This window comes from Gambusia affinis, linkage group LG02 (assembly GCF_019740435.1).
Source record: "Gambusia affinis linkage group LG02, SWU_Gaff_1.0, whole genome shotgun sequence".
In the NCBI taxonomy this organism is placed as follows: Eukaryota; Metazoa; Chordata; class Actinopteri; order Cyprinodontiformes; family Poeciliidae; genus Gambusia; species Gambusia affinis.
This window is the reverse complement of record NC_057869.1, coordinates 14,649,746-14,673,974: the sequence shown is the minus strand read 5'-3', so window position 1 is coordinate 14,673,974 and position 24,229 is coordinate 14,649,746. Positions and strand designations below refer to the sequence as shown.

At 39.2% G+C, this 24,229-nt stretch overlaps 2 protein-coding genes across 3 annotated transcripts; both read right to left on the bottom strand.

The window, feature by feature from the left end:
- Positions 1-1,147: 1,147 nt before the first annotated feature.
- Positions 1,148-13,561, bottom strand: kif7 (kinesin family member 7). 2 transcript variants are annotated; one of them, XM_044137770.1, is made up of 20 exons: positions 13,453-13,561; positions 11,832-12,205; positions 11,463-11,660; positions 10,975-11,374; positions 10,543-10,890; positions 9,542-9,734; positions 9,303-9,458; positions 8,998-9,156; positions 8,334-8,473; positions 7,605-7,711; positions 7,062-7,202; positions 6,785-6,990; positions 6,481-6,678; positions 5,652-5,777; positions 5,389-5,565; positions 5,092-5,307; positions 4,743-4,949; positions 3,625-3,823; positions 2,422-2,583; positions 1,148-1,953 (listed from the first exon to the last, which is right to left on the bottom strand). In XM_044137770.1, the coding sequence occupies exons 2-20, from the start codon at positions 12,160-12,162 to the stop codon at positions 1,580-1,582; spliced, it is 4,038 nt and encodes a 1,345-aa protein (XP_043993705.1). In that variant the 5' UTR covers positions 12,163-12,205; positions 13,453-13,561; the 3' UTR covers positions 1,148-1,579. The 2 variants fall into 2 exon arrangements, with proteins under 2 accessions (XP_043993705.1, XP_043993712.1); XM_044137777.1 differs by lacking the exon at positions 13,453-13,561 and adding an exon at positions 12,718-12,828.
- A 1,400-nt stretch (positions 13,562-14,961) lies between these two features.
- On the bottom strand, positions 14,962-23,328 carry LOC122843193 (fibulin-7). Its single transcript, XM_044137789.1, has 8 exons — positions 23,098-23,328; positions 19,931-20,090; positions 19,672-19,842; positions 18,628-18,753; positions 17,818-17,994; positions 17,602-17,739; positions 17,057-17,192; positions 14,962-16,590 (listed from the first exon to the last, which is right to left on the bottom strand). Exons 1-8 carry the CDS (start codon positions 23,164-23,166, stop codon positions 16,227-16,229), a joined length of 1,341 nt encoding a protein of 446 aa, XP_043993724.1. The 5' UTR covers positions 23,167-23,328; the 3' UTR covers positions 14,962-16,226.
- Between the last annotated feature and the right edge of the window lie 901 nt (positions 23,329-24,229).

Below are 24,229 nucleotides of genomic sequence, written 5' to 3'. Positions count from 1 at the left end.
TCAGATCCTCTTTTTTCCAGACATAACTAAATGAATATTTGGTTGAAATCAAATAGCCAACATCCATTAATTTGACGATTCGTGTATCAATGCTTCTGCAGGTAATGAAAGGCGTCTCCATGAACACGTTGGTCTTAACGCAACCACAAGATGATGATGTTCGCCAAATTGGACCACAACATACCCAGAATATGTCGCCACCTAGCGGTACTACAGAGATGCGTGTTTTCATGTTTTCTGCATTTGTGTGTACATTAGAGTCAATTATATTGAATCAGTCTGTCTGCTTGCCTATGCAAAATACTTTCAGGGAAGATTATTTCAACAATAATTATTCCTAAATGTATTCCTTAAATTAGCCCCCAGAAATGTCTAAATTGTTTTCCACGTCGTCATAGAACGATGTCTGATTTTTTGATGATATTAATTTTATTTTTAATAAGGTTGTAACAAAATGTGTAAAAAAGTTTCATAGATGAAATAGATTGGCTAAAATAACATCTCTATCTTCAATCTTCGCTTTAAGCTTTAAAATACTATCTGTTTTGATATATATATATATATATATATATATATATATAAATATATATATATATATATATATATATATATATATATATATATATATACATATAAAGAGAAAACTGGGAATCCTGTGTGAACAATAGTAAAACAAAGACGTATAACTGTTCAGCACTGTTATGCTGCCCTCTAGTGTTTAGTCTGGCACGAAATGGTATTCTCACCGTACGCTATTCTGTTACGTACAATTATTATACGTCTTATTTCACATTAACAAAATGACAACAAAAAGAAGACACTGAAACAACTGAATTACCTTTTGACTCACTTTCATTGTTCAATCTTCTTAATTTCACATCAACCTAATTAAAAATAATTACATTTTCAGTGAATAAAATTCAGCTGTATTAGAAAGATTTTCCTGAAATTTGCATCCTTTTAGCTGAAGTCGTAGTTTGAAGATGTTACAATTGTACAAATAAGAACAATCTGACTGAAAAATGCTTTGAAAAATATTAATGAAAGTAATCAATAATTGTTTAAAAAAAGGCGTCCAGGTCTGGCTGAAACCTCTAAATACCAGAGACAATTAAAATGATCTTAATAAAATTGTTTTGGTGCAGGATAAATGTCACACAAAGTTGTAAAATGATTTATTCTCTACAATTTTTTTCTGCTATAACAACCTGGCATCTTAACAGAAATTTGGAGACTTTTCATATCCACTGTATATGTCTATATTAATTTTATAAAAATCTGTAAGAAATATAAGGCGAGCCCAAGATGTGTTCAGTCAATCTATTTTTTATATAAAAAAATACTACAACGTTAAAAAGAAAGTCAGAAAACTATAAACATGGTAAGTACATAGACTTAACATCAGCATGAGAACAATTTTATTTTAAGAAAAAGTGCTTTGCAGAAAAATCTGTGGAATTTCCTTTGAAGACATAATACAAAACTGGATAAAAAACAAAACAAACAAATAACACAGAATAGCAAATTTAACATAATTCAGCCACCAAAAGGGAAAGTTTCACTGTGGATTCAGTTCCACTCATACAGGATTCTTCCGTACATCAATCAAAACGTTGTTTGGTGGCTGTTGTGCGTAGTTGAGGCTGGAGCGACGAGACTCTCTGCGGGATTTAACAGCAGGCAGGGAGGCCTGCGGCCCCCAGGACCCAATCCCCGTCTGAACTACCCGGTTAACAGGAGAGTCTCCGGCTGCTTGAACCCACAGTTCCTCCATGACAGCAGGCTCCTCTGATGGGAGAGAAGAGCGCCTCCACGTGGACGGAAGAGGGGTGTTCACCAGTTCTCTCATTTCCTCCCTGGACCTGCTGGGTTTGTCAGGATGTCCTGCCCCTCTGCCTCCAGCGCCGTCCTCAGGGCTTCGGCTGCCCAGGTTTGTAGGTTTGGCGTCAGAGGCTAAGAGTGACAGACAGCACAAAGCTAAAGTGTTAGGAGGTGCAGAAAATCATCACATGTAATGAGGACCGTGGGCTAAAAGTCTGCTTATTTGGAGCAGTTATCTTCATCTGGTTACAGAGAAAATTCAAAGATAGTTAAAAGATTAGCAGTGACAACCTGTAAATCCAGATTGGCTATTTGCAGAGGCCAAAGCAAACAGCTAATCTAAGATCACAACCAAAGTGATTTGTCCTAAAAATACTTTCATTTCCAACATTGTATGGACCTATAAACTGTCTTCAATGTTTGCATAATAAACTGAGAAGCTGATGATTGTTTATATTGGAAATGGAGGCAGGAAATGGTGCTTCACCAGTAATCTGCTTTTGTGAAATGTACTGAGAAACATGTTAAGTGTTTCTATCCAAAGTAACAATCCTTCATTTAGACCAGTGTCATATTGTGTTCCTGATATTTAGACTTTACCTTTGGGAAGCTCTTTAGGCTGACTGACTGAACCAAAGACATCTCGCAGTTTGTTGCTAAGCTCCAGATTTGTTGTCCTGTAGTGGTTGAGTTCCTTGGTAAGATTATGGATCTGTCCTTCGTACTGCCGCCGCCGTCCTGCTAGGCCTTCGTCCATTTGTTCTTTACAACCAGAGGACAAACATACGGGTTTATAGTCATTACCTACAACACCATAGCATACAGACTTCAGTAAATACATTTCTAGTTTCACCTTTAAATTTCAAATGTACTTCCAAAATGGCAAAACTGGATTTGCTTCCTTACATTTTTATAAGTTTTAAAATGATGATTTTATTTATTAAGGGAAAGCTATTAAAACCAACCTCGCCCAGTAAGAACAAGCAATTTTCCAAAATATAATGCATGGCTATGCAATGCTTGGTGGCAACAACGTCCATCAGGCATTTCTGATCACTGATAAGGAAACTTTCACATCATCGAGGAGAAACTTTGGTCCACTCTGCTTTGTAGAAATGCTTTATTTCAGTCAAACTTTGGAGGATAAATTGGTGGTTTAAAATTATGCTGCAGCACCTCTATTCCATTTAACAAAGGCCGAACTAAAATCTCACTTCGTTTAGTGCTTCAGAGGTGAACTTTAAATTATTGTGCTGTTGATTGACTCACATGTGCTCAATCTCCACAGTCAGGATCTGATGGCAGGACATTTTTGTGCAAGTAGAGAAATGAATTCCTGGTTAAACTCTTTACAGTCATTCAGGTTCGGTAGCAGCAACAAAGTCCCAGACCATCACACTGCCACCACCATGTTTGACTGTCAGCATGAGGTTCTGAAGTGCTATTTTATCAGTTCGAGAAGAGACTTGTCTTTTTTGCAGAAACACACTTTTTCCTGAGTGACAGATGTCAGTGACTTTATTCCTAATCTGTGCTTGAATTGTCTTTAGATTGGGGAGTGATGTGTAAGTTTTTGCAACCTTTTTGCCTACTTCATATCAGACAGGTTCTATTTGAGTTATTTCTTTATTTTGCAGGCTTTGCACCTCAATAGTGGTTTTTGAAATTAAAAATGTTTTTCAAAAACAACATTTTTTTTAGCAAGAGGAGTGATTCTAATTTCACTCTTAGCGAGCGTGGTTTGGGAGGATTTGTGATGTTAACAGATGACATTTTTGTAGTCCTGGGTGTCGAGGCTCTTACCTCGACACTGCTGCAGCAGCAGCTGCACGCTCCTCTCGTGTTCCTTCTGCTGCTGCGTGAGTCGGCGGTCCGTGTCGAACTGTGCGCGGTCGAGGGCGTTTTCCAGCCACTGCACCAGCCGCTGCTGCTCGTCCAGCTGCATCTCCAGCTCGGCCAGCGCCAGCTGCAGCTTTCGCTCCTCCTCGCGCAGAGACACCACCTACTCAACACAACCACACCAGTACTCTTCAGAGTTGGGCTGAAGCAATTAATCGAATTAATGATGATAAATTGATTATTAAAATACTCATCAAGTCATTTAGTAGGAGACTGCAGAATAAACAACAGTCAGAGCCAAAACTGCTAAAAGAAATTACTAAAATGTATACATTTTGCAATTTAGACATAAAAACTTTATTCGTAAAAATGTTCTACTCAGAATTCTCAAGTGGCAAAGTTTTAACTTCACCTGTTTCAAATTGTGTAAAAAAATTAAATCTCCTATTAAGAACCTTCTGCAAGTCAATAATAATAATATAAAAATAAAAATAATCAACAAATCAGCCATGCACTGTATTGATGTTAGGTTAAACAGAAAGGGCTGAGCTTTTCACATGTTGATGTTAGAAGTATTTTTTAGCTGCAGATGCATCCTTCAAAACAAATGATCAAGCATTCGGTAAAGCGTGTTGTTAAATTTTAGACAATAAAACGCAATAAATTTCTTATTTAAAATAATAAATCGAATTGTTTGAATCAGCGTTTTGGCTTCTCCGAAACACGGATTCGGAGAAGCGTTTCGGTATGTAAAATAAAGCTAAGTGTATTCACTCTATTTTGAGTGAATACACTCAAAATAGATCTTTTGAGTGTATTCAAAATATTGCATAACAAAGGCTTAAGCGGTTAAACAAAAAAGAATGTCAATTTTTATCCCATTAATGCCCAGAAAGATCTACAGAAAAATTGATTAATAAACTAATCATTAGTTGCAGCCATAGTTCAGAGTGCTTACGTCGTAGATTTCAGATGTAGGTTCAGCTGCTCAATTAGAGCATGTTTGTACAATTAATTAATTAAGTTTAACAGCTTACAGACAAAGTACATCATGCAAAGAACATGGTGAAGTTTTAACAAACCTTGTCAAAGTATTTGCACAGCAGAGCTCTGGTCTCAGAGGCGGACAGATAGCTGAGCTTGGCCATGAGGTTCATTTCCCACTGGGAGAGCATGCTGGCAGACGCCCTGAGCTGCCTCTGCCGCTGAGTGATGGCCTCATTCTTGTATTCAATAGCGGCGTCCAAAGCTTCAATCGCCTCGTCCAGCTGGAAAAGAATCCGCTCCTCCTGACAAACAAACCCGGTAAACAGCTGAGCAGGATGATGTGAAATAACTTCCAGCGCTGGTTGATGATGCCGTCAATGCGGTTGTGTGACTGCTCAATACGCCTCATTCACAGTAAAGGTTGAGTTTAAAGGATGAACTGACCTCGGGTGAGAGCAGGTTTCCCTTCCGCAGTTTATCGTCCAGCTCAACCCGCTGCTTGAGCAGCGAGTCTTTCTCGTGCCGCAGGTTCGAGATCTCTTGTCGTATGTGCTGGGAGTCCTGAGCGCTGCTGCTGCGAAGGAGGCCGTTCCTCTCACTTAGCTCTTGCTCCAATGTCTCGATGCGCCCAGTAAGTGTCACCAAATCCTTACTCAAGGCCTGGACAGAAGATTGACACAGTAATCTTGATTATAAACCGACAGCGCGAGCGAAACTGGAGTTGTTTGTGTTTGTTGATACCTGACTGGAGCGGAGCCTCTTGGTCTCCAGGCCGCTGCGTTCCTGCAGCAAAGCTTCTTTCTTGGCCAGGATTTCCTCTCGTTTCGTCAGTTCTCCTTCCAGATCCTCCAGCGCTCTCCTCTGATCTAGAACACGCTCCATTTCCTCATCCAGCCAACGCTTTTGCTCCTCAATCTTCTGCCCTCGCAGGGTCAAGACACAAAATTAGAAAACCACCACTATTTAAAGCTACAATCGTTGCTTTAGGCCAGTTTTTGTCTCACCTGTTGCTCTTCTAATGAAATCACAGATCCATTACTTCCACTGCGTCTCTGTTTCTGGAAGGCTGCAATCTCCTCCGTCTTTATTCTCAGGATCTTCTGCTGCTGCTCATTCTTTATCTCAAGTTCCTGTAACAACAAAAATATCATAGATTATTGGGCAAAAATAGAGGAAAACTGTGACATTCCACAGTAAATAAATGTTTCTTGCCTTATTTCATTGTCATAGCCTCCTTTTAGATTATTTTCATTGTTTTAAGGAGTTGATTTTGATTGGAAAAGCTCTTGAAAAAAGGGTAATTGTTCCAGCTGCCTGAAATCTTTGTATTTATAGCTTTCTGTTTTATATCTTGTTAAGAATCATGTCTTAACTGAAACCATAATCTGTGTATCAGCTCTTTAACAGTGACATACAATTTTTTTGTATTTAGAAAATTTCACCTGATAGGCGTTTGGTGTACTTTAAATGGACCATAGTTTGCTTTCTGAGATAGTCCACTTCATTCAAAAAGGTGTGAAATCTCATCTGAACTCTGATGCAGACTAAACAGGCAAACTCTGGTCCACCTGAAAACTTTAGTCCTGCTTCGCTTGCTAGTTAACCCTGGTGCAGTTTGCATGACGTAGGAAATGCTGGAGGAAATCCAGAAAACCAAACATAGAAAGTTTTTGTACAGGACAACAACTTGCTGCCTCGCTTGTTCATCACAATTGAGAAGTAAAGTTTTGGCATTTTTTTGACACTCTCCACCCAGTCAAACTGATACACCCTTAGTTTGTTTATTAAAACAAGAACTTTTGATCGTGCTCCACTCATGTGGCTTAGCTTTACCTTGACCCTGTGAGTCCTTCGCTGCATTTCAGTCTCCAGCCGGCGTTTCTGCTGGCTCTCCTCACGCAGGCGCCTCTGCAGCTGCTCCTGCTGCTGCTTCATGGACTGGACGCTCCTCTCCAGCTCCGACACGCGGCGCTCACTCTGGACAGGAAGGTTGGCCAGGCGAGCCGTATCCCTCTGCCGCTGACTGAGCACCTAACATTCGAGCAGAAATATTACAATGCTTAAAACCTAGCTTAAGGTTTCACTTTAGGCGCTACATTAATCCACGTCCTTTAAATCGAGAAGATTATCCGTCAACCTGAACTCTGCTCTGAGCAGCAGCTATCTTCCTGCGACATTCCTGCGCTCTGCTCTTGTCTGTTGTGCTGATTTCTCTCTCTTGTTTCTCCAGATCCTGCAGCTGACGTTGAGCCTCCTGCAGCTCCTGACGCGCCTGAACAGCTTCACTTTCCAGAGCCGAGATCTTATGGCTGTACTGCTTATTCAGGGCCTGAGCATCCTTCCCTAAAGGAAAGACAGTCACCTGATATAAACAATAAAAGGAATGGCCTCCAAAGGAGGTGCAGGACAGCTACCTGTTTTGACCAGTTCTTTGATGAGTTCTTCCTTCATGCGGATGGTGACAGACAGCTCCCTGATCTTCTGCTGTGCCTGAAGAAGTCCGCACTCTGATATTCCCTCAAAGCTTCTGAGACTTTCCCCACTGCTGGAATTAGCTTCACAGATTCAAAAGCATATATATGTGAAGTTAAATGGGTCAAAACTTTGAGATAGATCATATTCAAACCTGCAAACCTTGAAGAAAAATGTTAAAACAATGAAATGCTATAGTAGTCTGTATCTGTGGGTAATCTGTCAGAAACTAATGCTATTCTACACTGATGACGGTGTATAATTAAAACCAAAATAGAGATTAATTTAAAGATAATATCTTTCAGAAATAACCAAGAGTAAAATTAAATCTGTACTGGTATCAGCACTCTCTGAAAACTCTCTGAAAACTCTCTGAAAACTCTCTGAAAACTCTTGCCCTCCAGGTGAAAATTAATTAAATAGAAAGTCTAAGAGTTCAAACTCTTTGAAATGTCATCACTTTAATTTTCAGGGTTTAGACTTACATGCTTTTCTGGCTAAACATGGGTGCTGATCAGGCTCAGCCTGAGAAGAGGGAGCCTTCAGTCCTCCTGAAAGCAAGTCCCGCTTGGTCCAGGTCAGGTTCACCGGCCTGATGCAACAAACAGTTTAAAGTGCACATTTTTCAGTACATTTTTTTCCATATTCAAATTTCTAACTTTGAACTTGAAAAGAAATTGATTCGCATCATTGCACGCCTCAAGAGTCATGAAATCAGACAATTCAGAAAATGACTAATGATTGTTAGAATATAGGGCTTCTTAGTTGTTTTTAGCAACCAAATTAGACCAGTTCTAGATCAAAATCTGGTCAAACAAGGAATGGAGCATCTTTTAAATAACAGTTTGTGTAATTTGGTACCTTTATTATCAATGCAAACATCCCCCAAAATCAGTTTACCATTTTGAACCAGATTTAAGAACCAAAGGATTCATTCCACGTCTAATTTAAGGTTGCACAGAGATCAAGCAGCTTGTAAAATCTCCCTCTTTAAATTGATATTTAAGCATTCGATCAGACAAACGTCAAAAACAAAAATACAGGGGAGAAATATAAATATCAAAGTGTGAGGTGGCAAATCAAAGACAAAAAGCATGTCAATTTAACATAAATCAAACGATAGTTTATCCTGTAAGACACCGAAGTAAATATACAATTTTTAAAATAAAATATCTTTGCTCATACATGATGACGCTGCACTGGAGCAGACTGACCTGCATTTCTCCTGGCTGATGTTTGGATGATTTGCCTCTTTTTCCCTGTTGCAGGTTTCTGTTCCTCCTGGGAACTCTTGGTCCTCATAAAGTTTTCCATCCTGATCAGGAACCTGTCCAATATGACCCATCAACCTCACCTGTTAATAATACACACAGAAAATTGTTAAAGACCAAACATGAATTCATTTGAAGCACTACATAAGTTTGAGGACTGTAACTTTAAAAAAAAAACAAACTTGTGCCTTGATTACATTTTGTGAACGCCGGGATCAACACTCCTACTAAAAAAAGTTATTTTCTTAATTTTTGGGGTTATCAGCATTATCTCCAAAGCCATAAATCTGGTGATTATGGGGGATTGGTTTGCAATATTTGGGTTGGCAACAACATAAATAAAACTTAAAGGAGCTTAAATGTCCTTTCATGTTGTTTAATGAAAACCATCTCAATGAAAATTCCTTCATCACCGTGCAGTGTGGAAATGCAACTTCACTTAAGCTGCAGTTTTGCACATTAAAACAGACAGAGTGATAAGAAAACTCTTCTAAATATTGTGGGAGATCCGATTTGGTCTATACCTGCAAAAATTATGATTTTGTTCAAGTTTGCGTCCAAATTACAAACAATAGAAGATTTTCTCTAAGTGGGAAAGGTTTGTTACCTGTCTACATGTGCTTCCATTCTGCCCATGCTGCATGGAGCCCATGGGGGCGGTGTGTGGTCTAAATCTCAAGTTGAGGCCCATACCCATCAGCCCCAGAGTGGACAGCTGGTACTGCAGCTCTGTTATCAGGTCCTGCTGCTCCTGCAGCTTGTCACTCTGATAAACAAGAAAAGAAAATCCTGTAAATACAATGTCATGCGCCATCTTGGGGGAACAAGTTAGAAGAGAATTTAGTTATTTCTGTGAATGCTGCTGTAATAGAAAAAAAAAAAAAGGAGTATCACATTTAAAGTGCATCTAACCTGCTGCTTGTATTGCTCCATAGCGTCCTCCAGTGCTGCTAAGAAATCAGTGTTTTCCTTCTCCAGCCGTTGGATTTCCGACTGAAGATGAACAACACTCTCTTCTTTCTCATTGTCCTGATCATCGTCCCAGCTCTCCTCCACAGCTTCTGCGTCCTGTGAGAGGAGTTGGTAGCCAAATCGGTGAATTACCCATAAGTCAGCGATCTGTGACTAAAATCCATCTGAAAGAAACGGACCTGATTCCTGATAGAAGGCCTGGCTCTTCTCAACGCGACGCTGTCCTCGGTGGAGCTGTTCTCGATGCCGCTGTCTGGTCCGGAGGCGGTTGTGAGTCCGCTCCGCTCCTCCTCCACCGAGCAGAGCCACTCCTTCACCCTCAGACTCTGCTCTGCGGTTAAAGTCCCCTCGCTCTGAAGCTCCCCCAGCAACCTGTTGCACACCAACAGAACGGATCGATACAAGTCGTCCAAATGGCTAAAAGGGCTGAAATCAATACAACTACAGACACATTTCACACCTGACAAAACAACCAATTGATTCAAATAGAAACTGATCAGTGGACCAGAAGAAAATCTAAACACCGACACCAATTAACTAACTTTCCTACACATTTTTGTTCATCTGGCTTCAATAGGGATTTAAAAATTGCTTGGCATGAACTGTAACGGCAGAAGCTATAATTTTATTTTTATGTACATGTAGTTTTAATTAAACAATACCTTCACGGGTTCAGTTTTATAAACCACGACTGTCATGTCAATGTAGGAAAAACTACAAAGGAATTCATCTCTGATCTCAACTTTTGCAAGTTCTTACAAAAGTTTCTTACAAAAAATCTTACCAGGTATTTTTATCAAGATTATAGTGCAAATATAAAGTAGATTTTCGGCAAGGTATAGGAGTTTGTTTTAAGTAACAGCACTTGCTTAACATTTCTGAAAAAGTACTAATTCCACTGCTAGATTTCTGACACTTACAACATGGGAAAATATGTTGTTTTAAATGTAAAAATCTCAAAGTCAATATTAAGGAATTATTTACATAATACAAGCTCCTATATATTTCTGAGAAGTTACTTTTAAGGTGGTTTTATCTTACTTCAAGCGTACTAAGATATTTGCACAAGATCCAAGGCCAAAATACTTGGTACGATCTTGTGTTTTTGCAGTGTGAGCCAACAACCAAATCTTTTCTAATCAAAATTTGAGGTTAACTCCTTTAGTAGATGTGCTTGAACCTGTAGGCGGTGTCTGTACAAGTCCTGTAGTGAGCGCTTTGTGCTTGCAGCCTGCTCATCTCTGCTTCTCCGACTCTAGGTCTCCTGTTTGGATCGGCGTGAGCAATGATCCGTGTCTCGGAGCGCTGACGGTTTTCCAGAGCCCTTCGAAGGGCTTTGATCTGCTGCTCCAATCCTTCCACACGATCCGGTTCCCGCTTGCAGTTGACCGTAGCTCGGTTTTGAATGTTTCTGGCCCTCGTTGCATAGTTCAGTGTGTTCAGACTCTCGTCGAAGTCTGAGGATGACGGACTGATGCAGGCAATCATCAGTGTTTTCGAATTTCCTCCAAGAGAGTCTTTTAGTATCCTGGTTGAAATAAAAATTAAGTTCATAAGACTTGTCATGTAAGAACATTTTCCTTGAGGAAAAAAATCACCTAAACAGACATACCTTGTGATTTTAGAGTCTCTGTATGGTATATGAGAGCCTTTCCTCTTTGGGTCACCGAGGGCCCCAATGACGTTACCCAGAGCCAGAAGGCCGCTGTTGATTTGGATGCTTTCTTTCAGTCTCTCTCCGGTGTTACCAGTCCTTAAGATCCGCTCTGACCCCGCCAAGTCCACAAAGTGGAACTTTGAAGATAACACTTGCGGCCCAGTGCTTCCAGCGGTCGCATAAAGTCGAGTGCTTCCACGACGCTGATCCATATGCAAGGTGAAAATGGTGTGAGACCTGCTGGAGTTTGGGTTCATCTGGGTCGCTCCGGTGTGTCTGGCTGTGTTTCCTGACTCTAGCAAGCTCAGCACCTCGTCAAGACCCTCTACTTCGCTCTCTTTTACGCCACACAACACTGGAAAGTAACACGACATAAGGTTTACAGTAGCAAATGCTACATTGTATTTACTTTGCACCATAAAAATCAGTAAGGAAAACCATACCAATGTTCCCTTTGTCCTCCCGGATATGGATGTCCTTGCTGGCTGTCTTCACCTCCAGCAAGTCCTTGAACTCTTCTTTGTAGACCTCCAAATAGGAAACTCGTACAGAGAAGTCTGTGAGGTCGTTTTCATCGAGCAGCTTGAAAACATCAGCAACAGCCCTGGGAATGATGCCCTGCTCCTCATCTCTGAAGGAACCTAAACATGAAGGTAAGTTTTCAGAACTGCGTGGTATCAAATTTGTAAGCCGAATGCAGAAAGGAAGGACATTTATTGGTCTCAAGCACTGCAATGAGAAAAAAGTTACAGCAAGAGTACTATGATACTTTAAAGAAACGTACTACAAAGAGAGAAAAAAGAAAAACTTACTAATATTAGCTTCTCCGATGGTGTACGTCTTGCCTGAGCCTGTCTGGCCATAGGCAAACACTGTGGCGTTGAAACCTTGAAAGAACGCATCTATGAGCGGCTGGACGGAGGCAGAATAAACCTCCTCCTGACAGCAAGTCTCTTCAAACAGGAAGTCACAAACAAAGTGGCGATCATGACCCAGTGTGACGCGGTTCAGCTCGGGGTCCACGGTGATGCAGCTCTCATGGCAGTGCAGGAGCTCCTTGGGAAGCAGCGGACGAACTCGAACTGCAACTTGGACGGCAGAATAGTCCCCTCTGCCTTGGCCGGCAGGGACTTTGGGAGACATTTTGTCTCTCCTCCTCTGTGCAGCAAAGTTATGTACTTGTCATCTGTGGAAAAAGTCATCTTTAATTCAAGCTTCCACGTTAAAAATCCATTTATAGCTTAACAGAAGAATTTATGACTTTTCCTAAAGTTATATAGTTACTTTTAGAAATAGATTGCTTTTTTAAAAAGAAAAGAAAGGCCCAACCAGTTTAAAAAAAGAGAGCTGTTTATCACAATAATTACAGTGAAACCCATAAGAGTGACAATATATTTTTTTTAACTAAATTAATTCATCATAATGGCTATAGAAGTATCAACTGATACAATCAGATAGTTGTTCACCATATTATATATTTCTGGAAATGTCAGTAAAAAGCTCACAATAATTGCATTTAAAATATTTGAAGTAGCTACAAATCTAGGAATATCAGTGCTTTGGGGTTTGCAGAAATTAATTAAAATCTGACGCAAATGCATATATCCTTCATAAAAATCAGAGTAATAAAATAAATAACATTATAGTATTATATGCCACTGCACACCGAGTATACCATTGCTTTAACGGTAGACTTACCGACTTGGTTTCATGGTGTCGAAATGTATTCATATTGGAAATTGTATCATTTTTCAACAATATTTTTGGTTTGGATGGAAACAACATCAAATTAAGTTGTGTATTTTAAGCACATACTTATTCATAAATCGTAAAAGTTATTTAATTACTGAAATAAATCGTTTTCCAGCAACACTTCAATAAAGTGACAAAAGTCATTTTTAAGTCTCTAAAATGGGACATCTTCGTATTTATTTCCCGTCTGAAGTTACTCAAGAAACTGCCATCACATTTTTTTTGGTGAACATAAGATGTTAAGTGTATGCGCTATAATATATTCCTTCAAGTACGTTAAATATAAAGCAATAATCCGTATTAAACCTGTTATTTTCAACCCAGCGGAGTAACAGCGCTGCTCTGTTAGCAGGGAAACAGTTAGCTCGCCATTGTTTGTAACAGAGTAAACTCCATAATAAATACAATAGTGACAAAAACAAACTTAAAGGTCGCTAGCGTTTTATATTTTAGTCAAATACAATAGTACAAAGAAAGAATTTACACGAGTGCTTGTTTTCAACATCTGAAAAGCTAAGCTAAAGTTAGCCGTTTAAAAACAATCCTTCCCTGCAGAAGAAGCTGGATAAAGTCACCCTAACTCCGATGTTAACTCTGTTTACGTTCATATGGGTAAGTTTACACCGCATGCTCTGATTGGATAAGTTAGTGTTGGAAGTAACACGAAGTAGCACAACTTACTTCGCGGTAGGAAAAGTTGCAACATGGATTCAGGATAATATTGGAGTTTCCTCTCCTTTTTTTTTAGGAGAATGGAAGTTGGGGGCCAGTCAATGGGAGGAGCCCTGCAGTAATGTTGGGTTAGTAGCTCATCATCATAATAGAGCTGAAAGCAGGAATTACCACCTTCACTTTGCAGTGCTAGAGGTGGAGATGCAGAAAACTGACTCACTAAAATACACAGGGTTTTTCCTCCTTTTGTATTGAATATGTTCATGCATCACGGTTTGTTTTTAAAGCTGCAACTCTGGCTGTATTCATAATTGTTGTCCGATTTATGGTTATTTCATACGCCCATTTTAGATGTAACAAAAATACTTTAGTGTGACATTCACAATAAAATGGAGGTAACTAAATCATTTCTATTACTGTTAGTTTACCATAACACAGCAATAGGTATAGCTTCAAAAATGTCAAATTGATTTCCAAATTGAACTACAACTGAATAGTTGATGAAAAACAATGTAAAACTTCCAACCCCTTTGCACAAGTACAAAAAGAGAAATAGTTTCATCATAGTACATTTAAAAAAAAAAGAAAAAGAAAAAAAAAGCTTGCCTTGGAAGTACACTTAAATATTTCATAAATTGTGTATGTTCCTTCTCTAGGAGGGACTTCCAGTGCTGAAGGATCTGTTTCTTGAGTATCCTTTATAGTGGATGCAGGAATCACCAACCAGTAGGTAGGAAATCAGGTCTACTCCTACAACCTAAACACTAGAGATTCATACCAGTTATTTGGACCATATTAGCATGATTTATTTCTCATCATAGTAAGAAAAAATATATATACATCTGTCTGGAATATTGGAAGAGTACTGAGTTAGATTTAGTCATTACAGTCACGTCTAAGCTCTGAACATTAGGGGGCAGTGTTGCATAATAAGCCAACTAACAAACCAAATATCACTATCAATGGTAACCCAAAGTGAGTGTAATGTTTTCTGATGACGGTACCATGTTCAGATCGGGATATTAATTTCTGTAATCACTCATTATTATACTTTTATTGCTGTCCATTTCAGAGAACAGGTTTTGGAGCTGAAGGAATAAAAATAGATGGTTCTGGGAGGCAGTTTCAGTAAGTATTGAAATTATTGTATCAGGAAAGAAACAATACAAAAGTAAAATATAGAAAATGTGAGATGCAGATGAGTGGGAGCTTTATTTGGGTCTATGGATGGGAACTAATGCTTTATTGGGCAATACACTCATATTACTTATGATAATAACAGAAATATAATTTCTGACTTTTGGCCAAATAGCTTAGTTTGATTTATCCAAAGAGAGAACCTTAATTTTTACTGTCATGTGCTTGAAAACTGCCACCAGGACATGGCGTTCTTCTATGCCACAGTGGAGTCCAATATTATTGGTCTTCTCAATATTCTTCACTTGAGCTGTGGACCTCTCCACTGACCTCTGGCTGCTTCTGTCATGCTTGTGTTTATAAAATACTCAAAGGCAGAGAGACACTGTGATAAAACAGGATGCTTTAATAAAATAATGAAAACTTACAGAAAGTTACACTGGGAGATCAGGTCAAGGAAATGCATAGATGAACAGAACAATCCATAGATGAACAGTGAGGACCAGTGACCTCATATGCTAAGGAGAATAACATAGAACCAGATGAAATAATCCGAGACAAAGAGGACCAGCTGGGGCAGAATGCATGCAGGTAAACTGAGGGGGAGACTAATAAACACAAGAGAGTTAAACTCAAAGAAACTGCAAATCAAGGAGGGAAAGAATAAAAGTATTATTATAAGAGAACAAAATCCTATGCACAAAGAACAGAATACATGGCTAGACTAAGAAAATACAAAAGAATGACCTAATACAGCAACATTGTTCTAGTGCCCACAAAGAAATTACCTGCAATGTGGCAAAACTTTATGAACGTAGCAGTAAGAAAATTATCATCAACACATAAACACCAATGAAAACCAAAACACCTGTCGATCACGAGAACTTCTTTCAGGTCATATCATTTTCTGTACTGTGTTCATGCAACACTTTATCACTGCATTATGTAGCTTCCCTGTCAGATTTAATAACCAACAATCTAAATTAAAGTTTGTGGCCGTTATGTGACAAAGTTAAAGCTGTATGAATACTTTTGGGAGGAACTTGATCTTCCACTAAATAAGACAGGAAAACAATCACACAGATCATGCATCTGGGGTGCGTGGAACATTGACATCTTTTGCCTTTTCTAAAGTTAAATTTATACTTGCACTTTAATCACAGAAGCCCTTTTCAGCAGCTTAATTTCATGTCCCCCTGCTCCAAACAGTGTTTGCTCTGTCCTGTCGGACTTCATGGTTTTTAACAACCACAGCTCACATTTATCAGGTTTCCAATGCATTCCTTGGTTTTTGCAGCATGTTTCACTTTATTTTCAGTGTATTTACAGATTTCAACAAACAAGTTTTTCTTTTTTTTGAAGAACAAGAAGAAGTTTTACAAATGAAAAACTTTAAATTGTTTACATGATATTTAATAATTGCACCCAGGCACAAATATGAAGTTCTATCACACAAGTTTTAAAACCAGAATAAAAAGCAGCAAAATAATAGTTGTGTTATGTTCACATCATGCCTGGTAGTTTTATTCAGGACAGACAGTTTAATTATGTCTTGCTTTGCATCATGTAAATGCTGGTTTTCTGTTTAACTTACAACCTTCTCAATCTTTGTAAAATATTTATTTCACTTTTTTTTTTCTTTTTTTTTAGAATTCATACTGGGAAACAAACATGGTAACTTTGGTGATGTACCTTCCCAGCTGGACCCGTCTCTCCAGCTCGCTCATCTCCACCTCCGCCTCCAGAGTGGTGGGACCCTGGACGGGGCTCACCAGCATCAGCTGACCCGTCTGACGGTCTGAGCGCTGAACTGTGAAGTGGCGGCGTGCTTGCCGCCCCCCGAGTAAGGTGAAGCGAAGCGTGTCGCCCAATTGCCGCAGGGCTGAGACCCTGAACATGACGCGAGGGGCGGTCAGGTTGGACACAACAGCGAGGTAATGGTAGGAAAAGGAGGTTGGGGTCTGAGAACAGGCTTTGTTGTCCAAAGGGCAGGGGTTACGTTCACAACGCCTGGAATAGAACAGAGGAGGATTTAAAGCTGTTAGTTTGTTTTCTACTTCATCCTTTTATGTTAAATATCGTATTTTCCTTTCATTGCAATTTGGAAAAATTTGGAAACTTAACTCTCATCCATCCATCATTACATCACTTTAGACTGAACATGGTCTTCAGAGAAGAAATGCTTATGACAATAAAACTGTTACAGTAGAATATTTAAAGCAGTTTTTGAATAATTTAAGTGTTTGTGAATATATATATTATTAACACAGTTTAACGTTAATTTAAATTGTCTGACCTATGTCTCTCCAAAGTGCATTAAAGACAACAGGAGCTTTGATTTCTGGGATCAGACCCTTAATTTGTCTATCAGGACTATATGCACTGAATTTTATTTCCCTTATTTTGTGTTGAAATGAAATAGAAATAGACCAACTTTTGCTTGATTTTTAGAGACAGTATTAAAGGTTTTACTCACACGGGTGATGTTTTGACATATGTTGCATGAGGGATTTTGGGGCAGTCCACCCGAACACACTGGAAGCCACCGTATGTGTTAACACACATCTGGTCGTTTGTGCAGTTGTTCTGCCTGGTAGCGCACTCATCAATATCTGAGAAAGAAAAAGTACCGGGAGTTTCAATAATTAAACAGAACACTTTAATGCTGTTCAAACTGAAAAGAAAAATATGCTAATTAAACTACACATATCCCTTTTAGTTTATGCACATAAAAATACATATTCTTGACTCTCAGTTGTTTTCCTAATACGCTAGGTAGTCTTCGGGTACTGGCACAGCTTAAAAACATAACATTTTTATTGCGTGCTATTTTGCGTTTCTTTGTTTCCATTTACATCAAGGCTGCACCCACTTGTTTCATAATATTGTGACTTTTTTGTGTTTTTTTGCCTCCCTTTGATTGTTCTGTATCTTTAAAACACATTTTTAGATGTTTCAACTTCATTTTCTATGACATGGATGTAGTAAGCTGGTCTCCAAACTCCCTACGTGTCTCTTCACCTTTACAGCTGCGTCCGTCACGAGTCACATCATACCCAGCAGGACAGGAGCAGCGATACCCTCCAGGGGTGTTTACACACTTATGTAAACACAGTTTTCCTGCTGGTCCATTATGGAAGAGCTCACATTCATCTATATCTGCAAGGCACAATGAACACACATTAGACATCCCAAACAGGCATTTGTAGTTAGACTATGACTAACTATGGAGCATACCTGTGCAGCTGTAGCTGTCTCTACCAGAGATGGTGTATCCTGGCTCACAGGTGCAGTGGGTGGTCCCCTGCACTATGGTGCAGCGTGACGGACGAACGTACGCCCCAGTTGTGGCAGCTGGTAAGGTGGAAGCACCCAAAGTGGAGCCAGCAGAAGTATTTGTTGTGGTGATGAAGACTGAAGGAGTGGAGAGGTGAGAAGTGGTGGTCAGACGTAGAAAAGGCTTTCAGTTTGATGTAGTTTTCTTTAACGGTGCTCTGTGTCAACACCATTTTTTTTAATCTGACACAATGGGACAGACAGATCCGTCAGAGCTGCCAACAACAAAGACAGTTGTAAAAGGAGTAAATTATTTTGATCAGTTCCAGAACAATTTGTCTTTTTTTCCCTATTATCCTCAGAAATGTAGACGTTGCACATTTGAAGAAGAAGTGCTGGAGATGCCTCTGGTTGGCCCACCTTTTAGAAGTGTGAAGAAAAATATCATTTTTGGTTCAATGATCCAAGAGGTCTTTAAATATGAGAGAAATAGTGTTTACCAAACATATTGTTGGGGATTTGTCACAAATAAAAGATGCCTTTGTTGGTTGTAAAACTGAAACTGTGAAGAAACTCGCGTCTTTTGGACAGATTTTGACATAGACAATTTAATTAGCCACATTTAAACTGCATTTATATGTGCTGTACATTCATTTATCACTCAAGAGCAAAATCTTAATGTTTTACTACCTTACGATGAAGGTAAACTGGCAAACAAAAAGTGCCATTCCCACACATGCATAGCGTGGGCATGTTGTGCTTTAAACTCACATGTTGGCACAGGGCTTTGACAGGACTCTCCAGCCCAGCCTTTGGCACAGACACAGGAAAACTGGTTCACCTCATCCACACACGTCCCACCGTTCAGGCAGGGAGACGACGCGCACTCGTTGAAATCTGAGGGAGGGAGGAAGACACAGACTGGGTTACGCACCGCTGGTATATTTGAACGGTGTAGATCATGTGACATGTGCAACTTGATAACCCTGATCCTCGAGCCACCAGGACATCACGACATATGGATGCATGAGATAGAAATATGAGAAAATAAGAAGGGAAAAGTAGACTAATGTTGGGTGTTGCCAATTTCACTATGGTTTTCAACACAAAGCAGAGCAAAACGGCAAAGTGGACGGAAGAAATGTGCCTTTCACCACAACAAGCTTTGAGAAATCGGCAAATTAGAAAATAGAGTTCAGAATTTTGTTGAATGAAACCAATTCTAGGTTTCATTTGCAACTTTTTCCACAAGCAAACACTGATAGAAGGTGCTCTGATCAGAAGAGACCAAAACCTTTAGGTCAACACGCAAAGCACTAAACATGGTGGTTGTAACATCGTGCTATGGGATTACTTTTTTTAGCTGTAAGTGCTGTTGAGAAGATAAGTGGGACTAAATATAGGGTGATTCTGGAATAAAACTTATTTATTCTTACAATGACAAAGTTTACATCAAAGCATAAAGATTTTATTTTGGGATTTAAAAACCCCCTCAATTTGTAAGAAAATACATGTTTGATCAAACAGCCTTTGAGCTGTTCTCTCAATCAGCGGGACAAAGAGGCTGGAATGGAATATCCCATGTCAGACTTTCTCTGGGCAACAACCAACATATGGAAAAAAGAAATGTGATCACAGAGCGCATTCAAAATGCACCTCTATGTGGAAAACAGTAGCATTTCTGATGAAATGGTGTCAAAATGAAAAAAATTATAGTGATGAGAGAGTAAAGGGATTGTTTTGAGAGAAAGGAGGACGAGAAGAAAGAAATGTAGGAAATGTCTCAGTGCACACAGCACAGGACTCGATGCAAACCTTGACATGTCGGCTGCTGGCCAGTCCAGGCGAGGCTTTCTTGACAAACTCTGCTTTCTGATCCCACAATTTCATACCCGGGGTCACACAGAAAGTGGACCTCATGGCCGACACTGTGGGATTTGCCAAGTTTCCTCCCGTTAAGGGGTGCATCGAGTTTTGGACAAGTACCTTGCAAAAATACAGACATTAACTAAAACATCCGCATAAAATTAAAATACATTTTTGCTCAAATTCATCTATCTACATTTTAGCTTACTGTTTGTAGATTTTGCTGTCTGCTTCCCTGTACTGCCCTGCAGTAAATTTATTTTCTTCCTCAGGTTGCGCAGACTTTGCAAACAGGAGGCTTCATGGGCCGACAAAAGCTTCTGCACCTGCTTCAGCATACCTTGGATTTCCTGCCTATTTGGACAGTCCTGGCACAAAGCAGAACAGTAAGCAAAATTCAGAATGGCAGCGTTACAAATTTCCAGTAATTTTTGCAGCAGATTGCAATAGATCCTTAAACCTTAACTGGTTGGATGTTGTGGTCTAAACTCTTTAAAACAGGGGTGTCAAACTCCAGTCCTCAAGGGCCGCTGTCCTGCAACTTTTAGGTGTGCCTCTTCTGCACCACACCTGAATTGAATAATTACGTCATTAAGGCTCTGGAGAACTGATCTACATAAGAAGGAGGCAAGTAAGCCATTTCATTCCAGTGTTTTGCAGCAGATTGCAATAGATCCTTAAACCTTAACTGGTTGGATGTTGTGGTCTAAACTCTTTAAAAGCTTACGCTACAAATGTTTAAAATTACAGAAAGTTCTTCTGAAGTGTTCTTCAAAGGAAATGCTGGTTTCCTTGATTTATTTATGTTCCATTGCAGCAGTTACTCCTGCTGGGTGTTGAAAATAAATATTTAGCTACAGAGAAAGATCTTCTGAAGTGAGAGATCACAAGCCACTGCTGTCACTGACCAATGAGCCAGCAGAAAACTTGTTCTAGATCTATTAAATAACAAATCTCATATAGAAATCACCTTAAAACCATAAAAAAAAAATTTCTTCCAGATGCCAAAGAGCTTTAGTGTATGCCCACAAACATATGCGTAAATTGAAGATTCGTGCTATTTAGATGTCCATGTGTGGAGGAGATCATACAGTACTTTGAAAAAAAAAACATTCATGGCTACTATTTTTTCGCATTTTGTAAAATGACTGTTGCAAACCTCAGTGCATTTCACTATGGTTTTATGTAATAGTTCAACACAAAGCAGAGCAAAACGGCAAAGTGGACGGAAGAAATGTGCCTTTCGCCACAACAAGCTTTGAGAAATCGGCAAATTAGAAAATAGAGTTCAGAATTTTGTTGAATGAAACCAATTCTAGGTTTCATTTGCAACTTTTTCCACAAGCAAACACTGATAGAAGGTGCTCTGATCATCCATCCATCCATTTTCTGTTCACCCTTGTCCCTAATGGGATCAGGAGGGTTGCTGGTGCCAATCTCCAGCTACATCCCGGGCGAGAGACGGGGTTCACCCTGGACAGGTCGCCAGTCTGTTACAGGGCAACACAGAAACAGACAGGACACACAACCATTCACACACACTCACACCTAGGGAGAATTTAGAGAGACCAATTAACCTGACAGTCATGTTTTTGGACTGTGGGAGGAAGCGGGAGAACCCGGAGAGAACCCACTGTGCACAGGGAGAACATGCAAACTCCATGCAGAAAGACCCCGGGCCGGGAATCGAACCCAGGACCTTCTTGCTGCAAGGCAACAGCTCTACCAACTGCACCACTGTGCAGCCTGTGCTCTGATCAGAAGAGACCAAAACCTTTAGGTTAACACGCAAAGCACTAAACATAGTGATTGTAACATCATGCTATGGGATTACTTTTTTTAGCTGCAAGTGCTGGTGAGAAGATAAGTGGAACTAAATATAGGGTGATTCTGGAATAAAACTTATTTATTCTTACAATGACAAAGTTTACATCAAAGCATAAAGATTTTATTTTGGGATTTAAAAAAAAACTTCAAGGACAGGCTGGGGAAGAAGGATTGGTGGTGTGAATACAAATGCATGTCAGAATTTGAAAAGTATCTTCACTTGTTGTGCACTACTTTTATGAACAAAATCCCACCAAAACGCTCCAAAGATTGTGGCTGTAATGGGACAAAGAGGTGGTAAGATTCAAAGATATAAATACATTCAAAAGTATTTATTAGCAGAAAGCAATGGAAACGATGCAGTGCTTTCAGACCTCAAATAATACAAAGAAAACAAGTTCATATTTGCTTAGAAACAACAAAACTAATGTTTTAACTCAGGAAGAGTTCAGAAATCAATATTTGGTGGAGAAACCAGGAGGTTTCCAAAGGAGTTCTTCATTTTTTTTGAAGAGTCCAAAAAAAATGGACTCTTCATTTTTTTCCAGAACTGCATGTATGTTACTTTCACTGAAAAATAGATTTAAAACAAAACCGATTGGGTTCAGTTTGGACTGTAGCTGCCTTCCCTGTGTTAAATCACTACATGTTAGTGGACGTGGAGGGAAAGAAGGGCCAGATTCTTGTTTTTAGGTTACATGTTTCCCTTCTTTACACTCATTCATTCATCTCCATCATTCCCTCACCTGCCCTGCCTCTCATGCATGTTTTTGCACAACCAATTAGTGTTTTCATCCAGCAGAGGTTATGTAAGAAACACAAATATTTGTTGAAAACACCTCTCTTTATTTAGGCTCAACGGAGGTTTGGAAAGACTTCAGTCATCTGGCGGAGATGGAGGCTGGAGTTCACAGCGTTGCTCTCAAAGGCCTCTTTCTGCTCGCGCTAGACGGGATTTTACATGGCTTCACTAATTCACTACTGTGAATTCACTGATGTTTCCACAGTCGGCACGGAATTACAGTAAAAATCTAAACAAATCAAATCAAAATAAGCATCATATGGGTACATGTACTGCTTAAAGGACCCAAATGATCATACTCATGTTCTTACATTTATTTTTAATCCTGCTCATGTTGACCACATCTCAGGAGAATGCAAACAAATACTGCACACGAAGGTACAGTTATAGATGCAATGAAGTGAAGAGACTCATTCACAGACACACTGAGCTTCCTGGAAATGTTTTGCAGCCTTGCAGTGAAGCACAGCACAGATACGGTCGTGATTTCAGCCCTGGTGGACTGTGGCATGTTGTTCCTGAAGCTTGCGTGCAAAGCAGAGGGAAAAGAAGCTTTTCTCTCTCTAGTACAGCGAGGACTTTCATGATCATACTCATGAGTACCTCAGCGCATAAAGGAATTTGTGAGAAGTTAACCCTTCACAGCAAATGTTATTATGAGAGACTAAAGCTAATTAAATTAAACTTCAAACTTCAACACATTCTGCACATTAGTTAGGAACTTTTTTGTCCGTAGAGATTCTTACCTGTCCAAAAGCAGGATGGAGAGAGCACACATATACCAAAGCAATGAGATTCACAGCTGATGCAAACATGTTTCCAGTACGCAGTCCTTTGGTGTGTTGCAAACTATCAGCAGAGTGAACTTGAACTGAGCTTCCCTGAGAGGGAGCAGGAATGTCAGGTGAGGAAATAGTCCTGAGTGAAAAAGCTGCTGTAGCTAAATGGTGTGGAATGCTGGGTTTACTTTACAGCAACCAATCAGGGGAAAGAGTTTTGGAGGAAAAATGTGACCATGTTATTATCCCTTCACTTAACTTGGAGAGCACTTCCTCTCTGTGCAAGCAGCTTAAATGTATGTGAACCCGTAGAGAAGCTGTGCCCTCTGCAGGAGCATGTGCATACTGTACATGCATCCCCACCCTGGTTTAAACCATTTATGCATCAATTTTATGAAGTTTTAAGGAAGATGATCCGATTGATCTGATTGTAACCAATCAGATCAAAAATTCTTTCAGATAACTTGCTCAAGCCTTCGTTTGCCAAGATTTTAAGAAGCGTTTGACATCCACATTAAAGTCTGAGAAATATTTAGCTTGAGTCGCCAGAGTACATAAAAAAAAGAATTGATGTTAAACATTTCTAATTTAGATTTTTTCTGAAATTCTCCTTCAATAAATCCATACTTTTTCTAAATAAATTCAGAGACGTACATTTAAATTGGAAATGTTAACATATGGTATCATAAATCACCTATTTCACTTGATTTTTACTACTTTACAACACACACTGTAAACCTTTGATGACTAATTCAACCTCAAGGCATTTAAATTTGTTAACCCAAGTTATTTAAGTTAATTAATTTAGAAATACAATTATTTTAAATATATTTTATAATTTTGTTAAAAATCATTGTATGTGCTGTTCTAGATTGCTTAAATTTAATTGCTGTCATCTTTTTGGAGTTATAAAACATAGATAAGATTATGTTAAAGAAATCTACCATAACATTATTAGATTATTGATTTATTAGAGTACAGTACAGACCAAAAGTTTGGATACTGGTTGCCAAGATTTTGGCAATTGAAATCTAATGAATTCAATTAGAAGGTGTGTCCAAACTTTTGGTCTGTACTGTACAAAATCAATTTTTTTATA